The sequence below is a fragment of the Oxyura jamaicensis genome, chromosome 27 (assembly GCF_011077185.1).
Source record: "Oxyura jamaicensis isolate SHBP4307 breed ruddy duck chromosome 27, BPBGC_Ojam_1.0, whole genome shotgun sequence".
In the NCBI taxonomy this organism is placed as follows: Eukaryota; Metazoa; Chordata; class Aves; order Anseriformes; family Anatidae; genus Oxyura; species Oxyura jamaicensis.
Window position 1 is genome coordinate 951625 of NC_048919.1, and position 18599 is coordinate 970223.

Below are 18599 nucleotides of genomic sequence, written 5' to 3' on the forward strand. Positions count from 1 at the left end.
GTTTCCATTGTTTAGCCACAGGATGCTCTCTGAAAAAAATACACATGGTGCAGGAAGCTTGTTTGGAGTTTCAGAAGAACTTTAAATGTCATTGTTCTGTGAATCTCATGCTGTTCTGTTTTCCTTTCCTGTCTTCGTGGGGACCTGCCTCAGGCTCAAATCTCTAGATGCCTTTTTCTCCTCTAAGCAAGGGCCTCCCATAATGGATGGAAGCAGGAACTTGAAACAGATTTATATGTAAAGATTGGATAGTGCTTTAAAATGGAAAAAAAATAATAATAATAATAAAAAAAAAACACCAAAACTTTTAGCAGTAGAACTTCTCAGATTTTTTTCCCCTGGGATGCTGATTTTTTTGCATGAATCTAGCATTATAGAAAACATGATTGGCAATGTTAAAGTAACTTTGATGTGAGAACTGGGAGATTAACTGCATTATCTTGAACAAAATCTTATAAAATAAAAAGAAGAATGCTTTCTAAGTGTTTTTTAATGCTTTAATGCTCCTCTTTCTTATGCAAGAAAGTTTCCCATAAAAAGTTGGTTTTGAAGACAAACTCTTAAACGGTTATATGCTTTTCCTCAGACGTTAGGTTGTTTTTTTCTTGAATCGCTTCTCTTTATTCCAATTGAAATGGGTAAGGTAAATAGCTGTGCTGGGTATGCTGCTGTTAGTACAGCATCCTTTGTGATACAACCTTTGTAGCTTTTTTCAGTATACTCAGTTAAGTCCTTCTGACTTGTAAACCGTCCCCAGCTTCCTTGTGCAGGGTGCGGATGCTTTGTTACCTCCACTGCTGGGGCTGTAATGGAGCCTCGGCTGCAGGCAGCAGATGCTCGCCCCGCGGTTCGTCTCACCTGGCTTCGGGGTGTTCGAGCCCCTGGCTGCTGGCCCCGCTCTGCATCGCTGCAGCTGCCCCACGGGGATGGGGTCTCAGAGCAGCCGGGGCCAGGTTTCAGGCGGCAGGCCTCGAGCCATGGCAGCGGTTTGAGGGTTTGCCTGGGGTTTGCACCGAGCGAGCAGGCAGCTGCGTGGGTGAGTCCCAGAGCTTTTTGACCCTGCCAAGCTGAAAGCTGCTACTTCTCTTTATAGCAAAAGAGGAGGATGTGACCATTGCCAATCTAGACGTGGCACCTTTTGCTCAGAGGTTTAGTTTTGTGCCTAGGAACATGTTGAATTATATAAGGAATAAGTAGCGTATACAGCCTTTAACAAAATGCGGCGGAAGACCTCCCTAAATGGCAACTGCCTGTGCCCGGTCCTGGTGTAATCGCTGTTTGAACTCAGCTTAATGGACAGTGTTGCTCCTGGGAAGATTTTGCTGACAGAAAAATGACTGTAAAATTACACTGAAGCCAGTTAGGCTCAATGGTTTCTGAGCAGTGCTTTCCCAGCCGCCTATCTGTGTGCATCCCTAGTGAAATACACACAAATCGAGATCGAGCAGACATCTGTTAGCACTCAAAATGGTGGAAGTGTCAGTGGTTAAAGTTCTAAGAGTCTGTTCCAAAAGCAGCGATCTTCCATGGGTTCGATGTGTATTTGTGCGTTGCCTTTTGTGAGCAGGCAGCTGCCAGTTTGTGTGTTAGCTTGGGGCTTTGAACCTCTTCTTTTTTTTTTTTTTTCTTTTAAATCTCAGGCAATCCAGCAGGCTTACTTCTTGCAGGTGGAAGAGGACTGTCATAGGGCTGTCAGTTCTAACTCTTTTTGAGCAGTCTCCTTTTACAGATACCTGCGCTAATGATAATATTATGTTCTGTCAGGAGACCGAATGAAGACTGGGTTGATAGCACAGCCAAGTTATTCTTCATACTTTTTAATGTGTAAAGACTTACTGGTTTAAAAAAGGTACTTTAATCATCAGTGTATGTTAAGGTTTTCTTAAGGAATATTTTTCCTTAAAGGAATCTTCCTGATTGTTTTACAGGAGTTTTAACTATCGTTTTTTCTTAATTTTGCAGGATTATGTTGATAAAGAAAAGGCAATTGCCAAGGCTTTGGAAGACCTCAGAGCAAACTTCTACTGTGAACTCTGTGACAAGCAGTATCAAAAGCATCAAGAGTTTGACAACCACATAAACTCTTATGATCATGCTCACAAGCAGGTAAAAAGTTGTTGATAGCATGGCTCATTAATTTTCTGTTCATTGCAGCGGTCTTGTTTGTGGTTAATACTTTGAATTTCCCCAGTGTGCTTATTATGCTCATAGCCCCAGGAATAGGTGTTTTGTGTCACTGGTTAGGATTTGTATACCCACCATTCGTAACAAAAAACCCACAGCCCTGTACAGCAAAGCCATTGTTTACATCAAGAAGCCCCAGTTTTTAATGACCCACTAGCAAGAATGGGCTGCTGTTAAGCTGGGAAGAATACACGTGGATATGGATGGCTCCCAGTTTGCATCAGCTTTTATAGTAATACAACTGCAGAGTCTGATGATGTTCCATGTGGATGTTTTAAAAACTTCATTGTGTTCTGTCAAGTTACTGAGAAGAGACTAGGAAATAATGGGCTGTGTCAAAAGAATTGCAAAAGAGGGGGGTGGTTTTCAAATTCTGTAGTGCTCATGAGAAGATCGATTCAGAATCTGCGGAATTGGCTTTTGTCCCAAGGTAGAATATACTGCAATATCCATGTGATACTTTGTGTGGCATAATAAATAATAAAAGTTCATGTGTTAGGCTAATCTATTTGACCATTTGAAGCTGCTAAATGAGATGTAAATTTAAAGCAGATAGCAATGTTGTGCTCATCTAGGGATAAAATCGCTCAAAGGAGACTTTTTGGTATTGTTAATTATAAATTCTAACAATATGATCATTAAAACACTGATAACTTCTGGAGGATGTGCTGCGAAGTGCTAGGTCTTGCAAAATGAAAGTGAAGCAACAGCTTTTAAAATGAGAATATAACATTACAGAACATGAATTTTTAATGTGTTGAGTACAGGATGTGATAGTTCGAAGTAAATTTGCTGAGGGAAACTTAATAGGAAATCTCATGGTAGGGCAATTTCTGTCTGAGTTCTGCGATGAATTGTGGTTTACTAGATAAAGAGCATGTGCTTTGTATTGGGAAAACAGGCTGCCTTGCCCGAGCTGGTGGCACAGCTGTGATACCTGATAGCAGTGTACTTTGTCTAAATTTTTCCATCAACTTGTTTGTTGCAACTTGACTGCTATTACATGCATGCATCTATTTAGGAGGTGGAAGGACCTGTTTGTGGTACATTCTTACAGTGTGGTGATAAAGTGTGATAAAGTGGCTACTCCTGCTCAAAACAACTGGGTGGTTAATGAGGGACTGACACGAGGTTAGTAAGGTTCTAGTCTCTACAGATGCCGTGGAAAGAGAAACAAACCACACCCCTCGTGGATTGTTTAAATGGTCACCAGAAGGGGTGCAAGAAGAATGGCTGGAAAGAAAGTCTTGGTACTGCACAGGGTAGCATAATCTTCTCATCCATAGAAAGGACTTTGGGGATTGGTTGTTACAGACGGTCATTTGTAAAGCAATTGATGCTCTTGGACAATTTTTGTGTCCATTGCAGCAACTTCTGGCAGGCTTTGGAGAGAATGAGCCTTTAAAATCTTGATAAGTCACCCAGCATTAATTCCTAGTTACGCAGGGGTTTAAACAAAGCAGCAATCATGCTATATTTAGGGGGGAAAATGCTTGCTCAGCGCTATGTCGTGCTGAAATGTGTGTCACCCTGTTGGATCAGTGTTCAGTAACTGAACTTGAAGCTACCTAGAAACAACAAAGGCAAATTTGCCTAAGTAACACTATCTCACAGGTGTTGTTTGTGATCGCTCAACATAGGCCCATTTCTGACAGTCTATTCTGAATTGTGAGGTAGCATCCAGAGTAACAACTACCTTTTCATAATGTTGCACGCTGATGTTTCACGTTTTGCCTCTTCGGACAGGGAGGCAAGGTTACATAAAGGCCAACACAATTTTTTGAGAAAAACAGTTTTCTTAAAAGTAGGCTAATCAGTAGGTTTTCCTGGAAAGATGAGACATTACAGCATCCTAGACAACTAAGCAAACCAGTTTAGTGCGTATTGCTTCAGCAACATTTTGTCTTCTCAGCAGTAATTCTCGAGGTGTCAGAGCTTCAGGTTTGCCTTAGCTTGTTGAAGAGATTTCCACAGGATCGTTATTGCTTTTAAGTATTTTTAGTTGCACATACCCACGGCATTCAAGTGTCTCCTTGTTCCTTCTGTGGCTCAGTGAACATTAGACTGTCTCTGTAAATAGACATTCCATCTTCAGATCCCTTTCTTCTCCCGAGTTATAAAGACGCTGTCTTGTATTCCAGGAAGGAACTCAGGATTATTGCGAAACAGGGATGATCGGTAAGTGTATTGATCCCTACCGGATAAATTTTGGACCAACCACCAACTTATTCACACCAAACAATTAAAGGGGAGGCTTTATTGTTTTTTACTTCCTGACTGCACTGTTTTCATGGCATTTGGTTATGTCTGAGTCGACATCAACACCAAGTTTCTATCCAAAAGGCAGTATTTCTAGATTACCTTAATTGGAAAAATGATCTTAAACTTATTATGACAAATCACTGGCTTGTATTTTAAACATCATGTTGTAGGTATGTAATGTTCTTCTCTAGACTTTTTTTAATAGGTTAGTTCTTGAAATGAATAGTACAAATGTTTTTAAAGAACCGTATTCACGGGTTGGCCAGCCCATCTGAGGGGGAAGCCAGAAGACTAAAAGCAGCTCAGGTTCATACAGATGGCACCATAAGAAGAAAAAACCTCAGTCCCTCTAAAGTTCATTCAGTGAGCATTTGGAAGGTGCTGTTACCATAGATGTAATAACTTCTTGTGCCCTGGAAAGCAACTGATATCTTTAATTGGTATATATTTTTTTTAGCTATAAGCTCTTGAGCCCTGGCAGCTAGAGCTAAGTGGTAGCTTACAAAGGACCCCCGCCTCTGATGCTGCACAGTCGTGACTGCCTTTAATTAACAGATAAATGTGGGAAGAAGGCAGGTGTAGAAAGAAAACTGCAGTTAGTGAGGAACTTGGATAGTGAGGATGGAGCCGTTTTGGGTTTTGTGCTTCTTTCCTGTGGATCTGCATATGTGATGTCCAGGTGCTTGAGAGCTTCCCCAGTCCTCGAATACTCTGGAGTTGGTGGGAACGCGTCTTTATAGCATTACATCAGACTTGGCCCTTAATTTGGTTTTAACATCAAGATAGAATATTTCATACCAGAGTTTGGTGGAGGAAAAATAAGTGTCGCCTTATCTGGGCTTGTACCCAGGTAGTGCGCAGCAGTAGTGAATATCAAATAAACCTCATCTGGATCACACATTGCAGGGAGCAGTTTGTTAAAGCGCTGTGCTTGGAACGGTCTTAGCAGTAACTAATGTAGCATTTGCAGTCTCCTTCTACTTTTTTTTAACTTCCTCTGAGAGTTTACATCCAGAATCTCATGTTTATACTGTAGCCATCTATTACTGCTAGCATGCCTGATGAAGGGCTGAGCTGTTCACTGAGTCACTGACCCTACAGAATAAAGACATTCACCTTTTGTATTCAGTGCAAAAAACATGTTCCTGTGAACTTTTGCCAGGTTAACTGTGAGAACTCTAACCAGTATTGAAATACTCTTTTATGTAGTTTTAATTTTATTTTTTTTCTAAATGTGAGGCATTTTGGAGGTGTAGATGATTACCTCTGTCTTTCATAGGTTCTCTTTATAAAGGGACAAAGGGAATATATTTCCCTAAAGAGGTTCTTTGAGAAAGGGGGTGGAACTAAAAAGTGAAACTATAGATCTGTGGTTCTCTTCCTGCCTAATTAACTGGATCTTTGTTTCTAATGCCAAGGGGGAGAGCCATGTTAAAGCACAATAAAATCACCAACACAGTCACCGCTGTGGTTGATGAGTAATCTGAAACCAAACCCTGAACTTTCTGGTTTGGGAAGAATTGTACTTGTGCTTTCCAAAATCTTGTGTCTTCGAGCACAGCATGAATGTAGAAGAGTTGAGACCATCTCCAAGATACTCGGTGTTATATGAGAGACTTCTCTACTGTATGCTGTAGAAATGCATTGCCCTCGAGAAATGGGGATGTGCGCTCTAGACATAAGTGGAGAGTGTTCAATAAAATAAGTTTTCAGTGTGCAAGGCCTGGGCTTCGTGGTTACAAGTACTGCTCCCGGCCTGAGGGGTGAGCAGATCGGTGTCATTGGGCTATCTGTTCCATTAACTTGTGGTATATTTTCATAAAGGGAAAAGGAGTTGTCAGGAAAGAAATTAAGATGAAATGAAACTTCAGATGCCTGCCGCTTCCCCTCTGCTCTCTTCACTTCGTTTATTATCATGCAAAGAATGTTGATTACCAAAAGTAAGCATTGTATTATCACTTGTGGGAAATGATAAAACAAAGGTTGCCATCCTTTGAGCTCGTGTTCAGTAATGGCATAGTTCACTCCCAGAAGCTTTTGTGAAAAAGAATCAAGCATACATCAAGAGTTCAGAAAGCCAAGAATCTGCTGGCATATAATGAAAAGTGCGTTATTTTATTTAATAGGGACTGGCAGAGAGACTTGAGAACAATAGCTGGGGAGGAGTAGGCTCTGTAATGGGATTGTGCTGTCACGTGGGCTGCCTCCTGTTTCAAGCCAGTGCAGGAATCTCGCTGCATGTGAATCCGGTGTGCCCCCCTCTTGCATGGAGTGTTTGTCCTGGAAGTTCCAGATCTCCAGGTCTAGTAAAGCACCGCAGTGCTGTTTTTTTCTGAGAATAACTTTTATCTCCTTCTGCTCTGCAATTTTAAGCACAGAGCGCCTGTTAAACAGGCCTCTGTTCAGTGAAATTGCCTGGCTTTGTCATGCAAAGAAATTAAATTGAGAAAATCCATTTGCTGTTGGCTGTGAACCTGAAAAGCAAGATGCTTTAATTCTGCAGTGGGGAAGTCCTGCCTCAGTACGATCTCACGTGAGCAAATTCTCAGGCAGGATTACCGTAGTGCATGCTTAGTTTTTACTCTCTTCCTATTTCTGCAGCAGTTTCTGAATCCTGATCTTCCCCTCTTATTTAACCACCTTCACATGTCTGTGATGCTCTGTCTCTAGAGCTTTAAATTGATGCAGGAGTGCAGCCTCTTTAAGCTGATTTGAAGAGAACTGTAAGGTAATGGTGTTGTACGCCAATTTTACCCCTCCTGAGCTATGCAGTGATCAGGAGATAATCCGTTACTGTAGCTGTCTGTGCTAGATTACTCAAGTAGCTGCAGATTTTATAGAAAGCCTGTTCTTTAAGAGCTTGATTGTACTCCCATTGAAACTTCGAATTCTTAGTGATTTTTGTTAGAAATGAGGCTCAAAATACCATCTTTTGTTAGAAAGCTGGGGTGGGTGGTATCTTAATAAAGAGCAATATACCAGGCTGAAGGAGGGCTTGAGGCAGTGAAGTTCTGCTCTTCTGGTTGTGCCTCGAGGGCAGAAATTCAGATCAACTTCATTTCAGCGCCTAGCGATTTGTGTCCCTGTGTGCTGGTCACTGGGCTTCCTGCTGTGGCCATTCTTCCAGCGGAGGTAATAAAATCACAGAATAATACCTCCCGGTTCCGTGGTCACCGTCATTTGCAGTTTGGAAACATGTTGCTGCTTCCTCAGAGAGCACACTGCCTACCATGGACAAAATGCTTGCTAGTTTTTAAATCCTGTAGTGGCATGAAGGGATCCATTTGGCTTGAGAGAGGACGTGGCAGGTTGGTGGCCCTGACCCTGCTGAAGAAACCAGAGTCTTGCCGAGCATGGTGGGAAGGCTTAAAAGGGCTGGTTTCACCCCAAGAAGATAGGTTCCCAGGTTCCTCCTCTTGAGTTCATGGAGAGAACCTCCCTGAGGATCGGCTGAGTGGCAGTGCCATGCTCCTGTTGCTTTTCCTCCTTCCTTGCCCACGTGTTTGGGGCAGCCGAGGCTCATGGCCTCAGGCTTTGAGCTGCCTTTGAGGCAACCCAAACACAACGCGGCCGTTTGGGGGGGCTGATGAATGCTTGCCTGAGGATTAGGAGGGAATTTTGTAATTGTAAGCCTGGCTTAAACCTCGATTTTGTTCAGATAGTTTCCTGAGAAGGCTGAGAGCTGGAGTGCACTGAAAAGCACTGCATGGCTTTGACGTTCCCCTTGGTGCTGTGAAACTGCTCGTGAGGCTTCTTGCTGCTTCGCCTGGTCATGTCTGGGGAGGGACGGCCAGCACAGCTGTCACTTTGCCGCTGTTCCTTGCACGGATACGTTGCTGCTTTCAGACCGGCACTGGGAACAATAAGGCTTGGGAATAAGGCTTGCTGCGTGAGATTATTTTGAACAGTTCTGGCTGTTTTAATAGTTGAGTGCTCATCCACAGCCTGTGAGCACGGATGCTGTCGTGCCCTGGTTTTGCAGGTCAGCCCTCTGTTTTTCTGTCCTCCCTTGTTCCCCCACCCCAGGCTGCTTTTCTGTAACATCACGCAGTCCAGCCAGGTTTGCCAGAATTTGGCTATTTGCAAACTTTGTTTCTGCTTTAGAAATGATTTCTAGTGAAAGATCCACCACTCGAGGTCAGCCAAGGATATGGAGCCTAGCGGAGCTCAGCATCTTACACTTGCAGTCCCAAGGAGGTGGCATGGTGCGGTCACAGAGATTTTGTATCCTGAAGTTCCCCAGCAAGACCCTTCTTCCTTGTGGCCCCCGTGCTACACAAAGAAACTCAGCCTTGAGGTCCCATATTCCTTTGGAAACTTGGCGTGCTAAAACCAGACTAACTTTTTGTTCAAGCTGGGAGTAATAAATTCTCAGAGCTCTGGAAAACATGGCTAGTTGTTGTTATCCTCAGTCGCATGTGTCAGTTAGCACAGCCAGTTGTTGCCACGTTGCATATTTTGGAGCTTCAGTGCATCTGGAGTTCACTTGCTTCATCACTTCTGATTTACAAGTGTTGCACAGTAAGAGGGTGGGAGGCTTGGGCCAGCAGAGGCACACAAAGGTCAGCAAGTAAGGAAATGGGCATTTAATTCTGCTTTCATTTCAGTCGTCTGTTGGAATGAAGGCAGGACTGCGCTGTGGGCAGCTGCATCATTATCAATGGGCTTGGAGCCTGTTTTGGTTCGTGGGGAGATGCTTAAGGCTGTCGGGGGATGGCAGTGTGTCTGAGTGCTCTGTTGCATCTTCCTCGTTAAAGCAAAAGGTCCCAGTTCATTTCTGTTGGAAAAAGCTGGGTCGTGTTTTTTCCAAATGGAAGAGTGATCCAGAGACTTGGCGTCAGACCCCAGTTAAATAGTTTGGTCAGCTGTCGGTGACTCTAGCTTCCTGGAGCGTTTTAGATACGCGTTTTAAATTGGCATGAAAAAGCTGATAGCACTGTTTAGTATGTTATTTTTTTTTTTCTTCTTCTGGAAATAAATTTCCTATTCACCGCTTAACGTACACCTCAAAATCCTTGAGCCCTTTACTTGTCATGGTGAAAGTAGCTGCATTGCTCCAGGTGGGATCGTTGCTGTGTGTGTGTGCATTCCCTCCTCTTGCTCCAGACTCCCCAAAGTCAGTCCTGTAGCTTCACTAGCTCAGCTCCCGCTCCATAGAGTAGCTGGCAGACGCACTGAGAGCTGTGTAGTAACGCTTGCTTCGTATTTTTTTTCTCTTCCGCTCTCGTTATATTTTTACTTTCTTTTCTTCTTTGTGATGTGACATTTTCAGCTGATGTATTGAAAGCAAACCCTTCTAATTTTGGAGTCCAGATCACAAGAGTGAGTTTCTTTCTACTGGTGTCTATAGCTGTATTTTTTGTGTGTCCTCCCCTCTGATTTTGGTAAAGCCCAACCACATTTAGTAAATATGACTAGGCAAGAGAATCCTCTGTCTTGTAAAATCTTCCCCTTTTTCACAAAGCAATGTTCTCTTTACATTGGGCCAATTAAATTTCTTCAATTTGCTCTTTGGGTTAGTTTTCAGATCTACTCTTTTGTGTGTACCAGTATGTGACTTTGCTCCGTTAACGGGGCAGAGTCATCAAGCCAGAAGGTATATTCAGAATTCACCAGTGATTTGCATGCCTTACACGATGATTTTTCTGAAGCAACTACTGCTTTGAGTGCCATTAGTCTTTCAGGCCCTTCGTGAAATGCCTGAAAATCATGGATCTTCTTCAAAAGCTGGATATGTGATGGCTTCTGAAATTGGGCCTCTTGAAAGAGTTTCAAATTGTGTATAAAAACAAAAAGATAAAGGTATCTCAATCCCTTAGGATGGTATAGGTCTTTCTTTGCAGCTTTCACTAACTTCTGTATAGCACTCTAAAAATGGCTTTTATGAATTTTCACATGTATTCAAAAGAAAAACAGCAACCCCTTTTCCTAGAGCTTTAAGACAAGGACTTCCAAAAATTTTCCAAAGACTATGATGTTCAATTGCTATTAGAATTGTATATCTAGAAATCCTCAGTGACATGACGATGTTTGAAATTCCTTGGGTTTAGGTTTGCTTCCTGATACAATAAGGTTTCTGGGGAACTTACTGTTTCTGCCCTCAAAAGTATTAAACCCAAAAAGACCCCACTGCATTTTGGAGTGTTTTGTTTCTTGAGAGGCTGTCTCAGAACTGCTGTCAGGAAAGCAAGTAATTGTTTGTGGTGTATGTTGTATTATTTATTTGCTTACTGGAATCATTTGCATGGGATTTTTGGCACCTTCTCCAATGTAACTTGTACATTGCTTTTGTAAGATATAATATCCAGGTAACTCTTGCACTAGCTAATCCCTTTCTGTTTTCTCGCCTATGCTATTAAGACTTCTGTCATGCACTGTTTGTGATGTACATTTGCACCCTGCAAGAGCAGCAGAGTAAAGTCTTCTTTTTCCCTTCCAGAATTTGCTTGTTGCTTTGACATCGGCTTTACTGTACATGCTAAAGAAAACCAGTAGCGTTGACTATGCATACACAGACCTCGAAGTCATAGCCAAAAGTGTTCAAGTTCCTTTCCATGTAGCTGCTGGAAGGATGGCAGCGTGCTCCATTTGTTTTGTTGAGCTAAGATGCTGCTTACCCCATCCTAGCTCAATAAATGTTACTGGGGAGGGGCTTCACAGCAAACTGCCCGGGGCTACAGCAAAGAGACTCTTTGGGACACTTGCCACAGCCACGTTTATCTAATCCGTCCCTGCTTTCTTTTGCCTCAGAGGTTGAAAGATCTCAAGCAAAGGGAATTTGCTCGCAACGTCTCCTCGAGATCGCGTAAAGATGAAAGGAAGCAGGAGAAAGCCCTCCGACGTCTTCATGAACTGGCTGAACAGAGAAGGCAGCCTGAATGGTGAGTATGGGGGATCCCTGAGCGCCCCTGGAGCGTGTGGGCAGGAGTGCTGCTTGGGACTGCATGAATTTTGAGGGAAAAGCTTCATGCTTAAGTTTGGCCTCATGCTGTGTTTTGTTGGAGAGGATTCACTGAACTGGTATTCCAGAGCATTCCCAAATTGCTTTATCCAGCAATAAATTTTCTTTCATTATGTGATAACGCTAAAAATATCAAACAGGTATTAACGCAATTTTAATGCATGTCTGTGGATACAAGAGTACTTGAAATGAGTAAAAGATTTTTAGATGAGGCATGAAACTGACTGCAAAGGCATACAAATGGCCATCAGCTGTTTTCTCTGTCTTACCTTGTTCATACAGCGCTCCTGGAAGCGGACCCATGTTCAGAACCACCACCGTGGCTGTGGATGAGGAAGGTGGAGATGATGATGATTCTGCAGCCAACAGCGGTTCTTTTGTCCAAACAATGTCTGGCCAAACTTCAGAGATGACAATGGACAGAGGTTTTCTTAACACTGGACAAGTTGGTGGCACCCTTATGCCAGGCCAAGTGCCCCTCCAGTCAGCTCAAGCAATCAGTTTTGGCATTAAGAGCGCTTTGGGAACTCCACTGCAAAAGATAGGTGTGTCATTTTCATTTGCTAAGAAGACTCCGGTGAAGCTTGAGACCATAGCTTCTGTTTTCAAGGACCATGTGGAAGAATCAAGTTCTGCAGATGGAGGAAAAGCTGATGAGAGAGGGTCCTCAGATGCAGGAAGTCTGCAGAAATCTGGTGAGGGTGAAAGCACAAATAATTCTGATGGCAAGACGGAGGAAGATGACCAGCATGACAAAGATAGTGGCTCTCTGGCCACTACGTTATCTAAACTGAAAAAGATGAGACGAGAAGATGGACCAATGGCAGTTGAACCAGAATACTATCATTATATTCCCCCAGCCCACTGTAAAGTAAAGCCTAATTTTCAATTCCTGCTTTTCATGAAGTCTACAGAACAAATGGAAGCTGAAAATGTGAATAAAAAAACCACACATGAAGTCAAAAAGGGTAATTCTCCAAAACCCAAACCCAGCAAGCATGCAGAGAAGGCTGCTGAGAGCACAGTGCAGCAGAAGGAACAGAGTACTACTGAAACTATTGCTCAGCAGAGCAAAACGGAGCTAAAAGAAGTTCCAGAAAATGCAAGTATGCAGGAGGGCAAGCATCTTACAGAGAGCAATCTCCCAGAGCCAGACACTAATAAGGAAGTCACTCAGCCTGTCCCAAGCAGTAAAGATGGCACTGAAGGACCAAAACATCCAACAGGACCTTTTTTTCCAGTTCTGAGTAAAGATGAGAGCACTACTCTCCAGTGGCCTTCAGAGCTGCTCATATTTACCAAAGCAGAACCTTCTGTTTCATACAGTTGTAATCCCCTGTATTTTGACTTCAAGCTGTCTCGCAACAAAGATGCTAAAGGCAAAGGGGCAGAGAAATCCAAGGATCCAGGAGGCCTTTGTAAAGAAAATGTTCAGACTCTAGAATCTGGAGAGATGAGCAAACCCAAGGAGGCAGAAAGCATAGCTAACAGTTCTGCTGGGAAAATGGAAAGTAAATCTCTGTCTGCCTGTGGCTCCCAGAACAAGCAGGAATCTAACTTCGCAAACATGAGTAAGGTAGAGGGAGACGACAGTAGTAAAAATGTAACTGGTAAGAATAAATCTGGAAAATCCCATAAACATAAAAAGAAAAAGAAGCACAAAAAGTCCAGCAAACACAAACGTAAACACAAGGAAGAACCTGATGAGAAGAGCCGAAAAACTGACCTGGGGGAAGAGAAACCCAAGAAACGGAAAAAACACAGACACAAGAAACTCAAATCATCTTTTTCTACTGAATCAGAACGGGCACTGAAAACCGAACTGTCTGAGGACTGTAGCCATTTCCAGAAGAAAAAGCGGTGCTCTCAGGAGTTGCAGAGGAAGTCTCTGTCTGCTGAAGAGGGAAGTAGCGGTAAGAAAGAGGACAGTGGTAACTCCTGCCAAGAGCATGGCAGCAAGAAACACAAGGCTGACCTGCAGCAGCTGCCGGCTGCCAGGAGGCGGTGTGCTGGCCCCTCTCTGGGCAGGTCCGGCCGCAGGAGCCGGCAGAGCAGTGGGGATTACGACAGCGACGAGGGCTCCCACAGGAAGCACTCCCGGCAGAAATCTCCCTCGCAGTACAGCGATGACTACGACTCTGGCAGCGACCACTCCAGGAGCCGCTCCAGGTCGGGGCGGAGGCACTCATCTCGGCGGTCCTACTCCACCAGTTCCGATGCTTCTTCAGACCAGAGCAGGTACAGCCGCCGGAGAAGTTACTCGGATGACAGCTACAGCGACTACAGCGACCGGTCGAGGTGCCACTCAAAGAGGTCCCACGACTCAGAGGATGACTCTGACTACAACAGCTCAAATCACAGATCAAAGCGGCGCAAGTACTCCTCTTCTGAAGACGACTACAGCTCGAGTCGGAGCAGGTCAAGGAGTCGAAGCAGGAGCCGAACCCCCCCTCGAGGAAGGTCAAGAACACGGAGTCGAGGCAGAACACGAAGCAGCAGCTGTAGCCGCAGTCGAAGCAAGAGGAGGAGCCGAAGTGTGACAGGTCGCAGCTGGAAACGAAGTCGCAGCTACAGCCGGGATCGCAGCCGCAGTACGAGAAGCCACTCACAGAGGTCGCTCTCGCGAAAGGGCTCTCGAGGCCATGAGAGCCCTGAAGAGAGGCGGTCAGGGAGAAGAGACTTCATCAGGTCCAAAATCTATCGCTCACAGTCTCCTCACTACTTCCGAACAAGCAGAAATGAAGGAGCTTTGAAGAAGGAGGACGGCAAAGGCGAGGATCTCAAAGGGTCTGGCTCTCTCTCCCAGAACAGCAGCAGCAGCTCTGGCACCGGGAGGGCCTCGGAAGGTGACTGCAGTCCAGAAGAGAGAAACTCCGTGACTGCAAAACTTCTCCTGGAAAAGATCCAGTCCAGGAAGGTTGAGAAGAAGCCCTGTGTTACTGATGAAATGCTAGCAGGGGCAAACAAGGTGGGCATAAAACTCAAAGACCCTCCACAGGGCTACTTTGGCCCCAAGCTTCCTCCTTCATTAGGCAACAAACCAGTTCTCCCTTTAATTGGGAAATTGCCAACCATCCGAAAACCAAATGCAAAAAGATATGAAGAGTCTGGCTTAGAGAGGGGCGAAGAGCAAGAGCTATCGGACTCTGAGGATGCTTCCCAAGGCGTGGAGGAGACTCAGTTGGCCGGCCAGTCTCTCCTGGAAGAAGTGGTGATGGTTATGCAGGACAAACCTCTAGATGAGCAGAAACGCGACGAACCCACTGTGGAGATGTCGTCCATTCCCCTCGAAGCACCAGCGCTGCCCGAGTGCTTTAGTTCTGGGGATCTGGTCATGCAGCACAACTTCCTCTCGGACCCGAGCGATGGCGATGCATTGGAACCCATGGACGGGGGCAGCCAGCCTGTGCCTGTGGAAGCCAGTATGATGCCCTTGGTCCCTGATGTGGAGCATTTTCCCGGCTACGTGCCTCAGAGCGGGGAGCCGAGCATCGAAGGAGACCGAGAAGGAGGAGAAGATGCCTCTCTGGCACCACTTGAGAGCCAGCCCATCACTTTTACACCCGAAGAGATGGAGAAGTACAGCAAACTGCAGCAGGCTGCTCAGCAGCACATCCAGCAGCAGCTCCTCGCAAAGCAGGTCAAGGCCTTTCCTGCCTCCACCGCGCTGGCGCCAGCAGCGCCTGCCCTGCAGCCCATCCACATCCAGCAGCCGGCGGCGGCATCCGCGACCTCCATCACCACTGTGCAGCACGCCATCCTGCAGCACCATGCCGCTGCGGCCGCCGCCGCCATCGGCATCCACCCCCACCCCCACCCCCAGCCTCTTGCTCAGGTTCATCATATACCCCAGCCCCACTTGACGCCCATCTCGTTATCCCACCTGACCCACTCGATTATTCCGGGGCACCCTGCTACGTTTCTAGCCAGCCACCCCATCCACATCATTCCGGCATCAGCCATCCATCCGGGCCCCTTTACTTTTCACCCAGTTCCTCATGCTCTTTACCCGACCCTTCTTGCCCCAAGACCCGCTGCTGCTGCGGCCGCTACAGCGTTACATCTTCACCCCTTGCTGCACCCCATTTTCTCAGGTCAGGACTTGCAGCACCCCCCGAGTCACGGCACATGAAGGACGAGCGACGTAACCTTGGAGGAAGGAGAATATTTTGCATTTTGGGAAGGGGTTGAAGCTGATCTAGCTGGCAGGTGAGGCCTGAGAATTTCCTTTCACTCTTTAGCAGCCAAAGAAGCCAGGCGTGGCCGGAGGGCTGGGTAGCAGCGGGCGGCAGGGCAGTCCGCAGGCGCTGTGTGCAGCCACTGCCAGCAGCTGTCGTGGCCCCGCCGCCACCGCGTTCCTAGCGCTGTGCCGGAGGAGTCTTCTCGAGCACAGACAGGCAAGGCACTCGGAAAGGCTTTTTCCCTGGATTCTTACACTTAGTCATTCTCCTGCCGCCATGTGTAAGTGATATTCTGTGCACACTAATAGGTCTCTAAAATCCTTTTAATGAGGTCATCTAATTAAAATAGTCAGCATGATTGAATCGTGCTTGTAATCAGCGATGAAACATTCAGTAACTGACAGCTGTGGATCCCGGCAAGGAGACTGATGGAAGGGCAGCGCCCCTCTTGTTTTGTCTGGGCCAGTACCAGTTTTCAGGCATTGCAGGAGATTTCCTGGCATCCTACTGCTGCGTCCTTGGGTTTCTTTTTTCTTAATGTAAGCAGCAAAGGTGGAAATAAGATCTAATTTTGAAGCAGAAGTGAACGGAAGAGCTGTGTGTGTGCTCCAAGCCCTGACCCTTCTCCATCCTGCATTAACATTCTCCTGTGTGAGGACTGCACCTTGACACCTTCTGTACATTGTGAACTGGAGAGAGGTTCTCAGATCAGTAGTTTGTGATTTCAGTCTAGGCTTTGACCACTCTTCTCCTGGGAAAGAAAGGGAAAAAAAAATCTGCTCTGACCTCCATCTTTAGAGGTGTTGCAAAAGAGGCTCTCAGCTGAGAGAGAAGAAAAATCCCTTTAGGAACTGAAGCAATACAGAGGACCGGGGAGAGTGATGGGAGTATGTAAAGTGTGTTCTTTCCTCTGTAATACTGATGGTTTCCTTATTAATTTATAGGATTTTTTTTTAATGTAAAGAATTGCACTGAACTCTGTAAACAAAGATGCTGCTTTTTGTAGCTCATATAAAAAGGTTACATTTGTAGTATACCGCAATAATATTTTTTACAGCCAGTTCTTTTAGTGGTACTTGTTCTGGTGGCTTTTGTGTAAATATGTTTGCCGTAGGTGAAATAAGACACTTGTAAAGGTTCAACTTTATAGTTTCAGCTAGATGCAAAATGAACTAAGCATGTATATTTTATCAAGCTCATGTATTTTTGAAGTTTTTATGTACTATAAGATGTAAAAAAAAAAAAAAATCCACCTTCATTTAGCGTTTTGCAGAAGAAAAACGTGCGACTCGGTATACATGAGGTGCGTGGACGACACCGGTGACTCTAACAGCTAATGAACGGCATCGTGTGGAAGGTGCTGGCTTTGGGAGCGGTGTACTCGGGGAAGCAGCGGGGGCTTGCTGCATGCTCCTGGTCTGTACTAAGCAGCTACTTATAGGAATTGACACTGGAGGCTGTCTCAGGAGTGTCAGGAATTGGGGTTGTCTCCCCCAGAGTGCAGAATTCCTTCCCCTTCCCCCCCACTCTTTTCTTACCCCCCAGGTTTGTACCGGCTGTGCAGTCCGTACTGTCTCCTGCTGACAGAAGAACCTTTCAACCACCACCGTTCACCACTGTACACACAGGGCCAGGGGCTTTGGTTTGTAACGGATCCATTGTGCCCACACCCCTCCGTGGTGGGGCGTGAGGGATTTCTGTTCCTTCCTGCATTGTTCCCTGGCGCAGGGTAGCACCAACCACAGGGGCTTTGAGGCCAACACAAAGAGCTGTTGGCCCCAGGACCTGGGTTGGGTATTTTGGGTTCGGGTTCTCCTGGTGTTAGTGCAGGTTTGGGGCATGCCTGTGAACCAATTCCACTTCCAGGCCCTGCCCTCACGGTTGGTTTTGGCGGCCCGGTTTTGGAGCAGGCGGCCGCGGCTCTGCTCGGTGCCGTTCCCTCCCTCCCTCCTCTCCAGAAGCACAGAACTGAGACCCAGGGGCAGACCAAAAGGATCGAAAACTCTGAGCTTCCTCATTATTTAAACAAGAGCCTTTGCATTTGGACAGGTTGGACTGAATCACAACGGTCAGAAAAGGGACTCAATTTATCTGTAAATAATTAACAGAATACAGTATTAATGTTTCAGTGCTGAGCTTCATTAGCTTCTAGATTCAATATGCGTGTTCTGGCACCCTTCACACTGCAGTCAGGATTTTTTGTTTTTTTTGTTTTTGACTTCCGGAATAGTGCTAAAAATAATTAACCTATCATTACTTAACGAGCATAAACAGACTGTATTTAACTTTGTCACATAAGATATATATAAATATATATATATGCTGTAAAATGAGGGGGGAAAAAAAACCTTTCTAATAAACCAATGATTTGTGGAAAAACGTGTGAAATGTCCTGAAGCTGCTCCTCGCGATGTAGCGCAGGGCTCTCATTTTTGTGAGGTGCCAGCGTTGGGTGCTCGCTTCGTCTTCCCCTGGAGATGAGCTCATGCCACTGGGACACCTTGGGCCAAATACATTGAGCCTGGCTGCAAGCGTCTGCTCCTGCTGTGCTAGGTTCTGCTTGCCTAGCGCTGCTCTAAGGACGTTATTCTGGATTGGAGCCTCCAACCCCCCAGGTGCTGCACGCTTCCCTCCTCCTGTGATCCACCTGCTCCAGGGGCAGGGATGGGACTGGGGCTGTGCTTTTGGGGACGGAGTGGCATCGTGCCTCGGTGCTCAGTGCGTTGGGTCTTTGTGCTGGGGGCTCTGCCCTACGCTGGTGGCAGAGCACAAAGACCAGCCCTGGGGCTTGCTGCTTTAGCGGCTTTGCCCCAGCTTTGCAAGCTGAAGTGTCAGAGACTTGCTAGGTCCCCATTTGGCTGAAGAGAAGAGAGGGGTGCTCCCCTTTTCCCTGCCCTAAGCCCCCGGTGTTGCTGGTGGTTGCACCAGGGCTGTGGGCTGCCTTTGCCTGGTCCCTCCTTGCTTGCCCCTGGAGCTGGGGGCCTGGACAAATGACAGCACTCACATGTTGC

At 45.8% G+C, this 18599-nt stretch overlaps 1 protein-coding gene across 9 annotated transcripts in view; it reads left to right on the forward strand.

Annotated features, from left to right (window-relative positions):
• GPATCH8 (G-patch domain containing 8) overlaps window positions 1-17967 on the forward strand; it is a 55631-nt gene extending 37664 nt beyond the window's left edge. For all 9 annotated transcript variants that reach the window (XM_035347501.1, XM_035347505.1, XM_035347507.1 and 6 more), the window contains 3 exons: window positions 1963-2106; window positions 11197-11327; window positions 11690-17967. In XM_035347501.1, the coding sequence (XP_035203392.1) occupies window positions 1963-2106; window positions 11197-11327; window positions 11690-15539 (4125 nt within the window). In that variant the 3' untranslated portion in view covers window positions 15540-17967. The remainder of the gene's footprint in view (window positions 1-1962; window positions 2107-11196; window positions 11328-11689) is intronic.
• The last annotated feature ends 632 nt before the right edge of the window (window positions 17968-18599 follow it).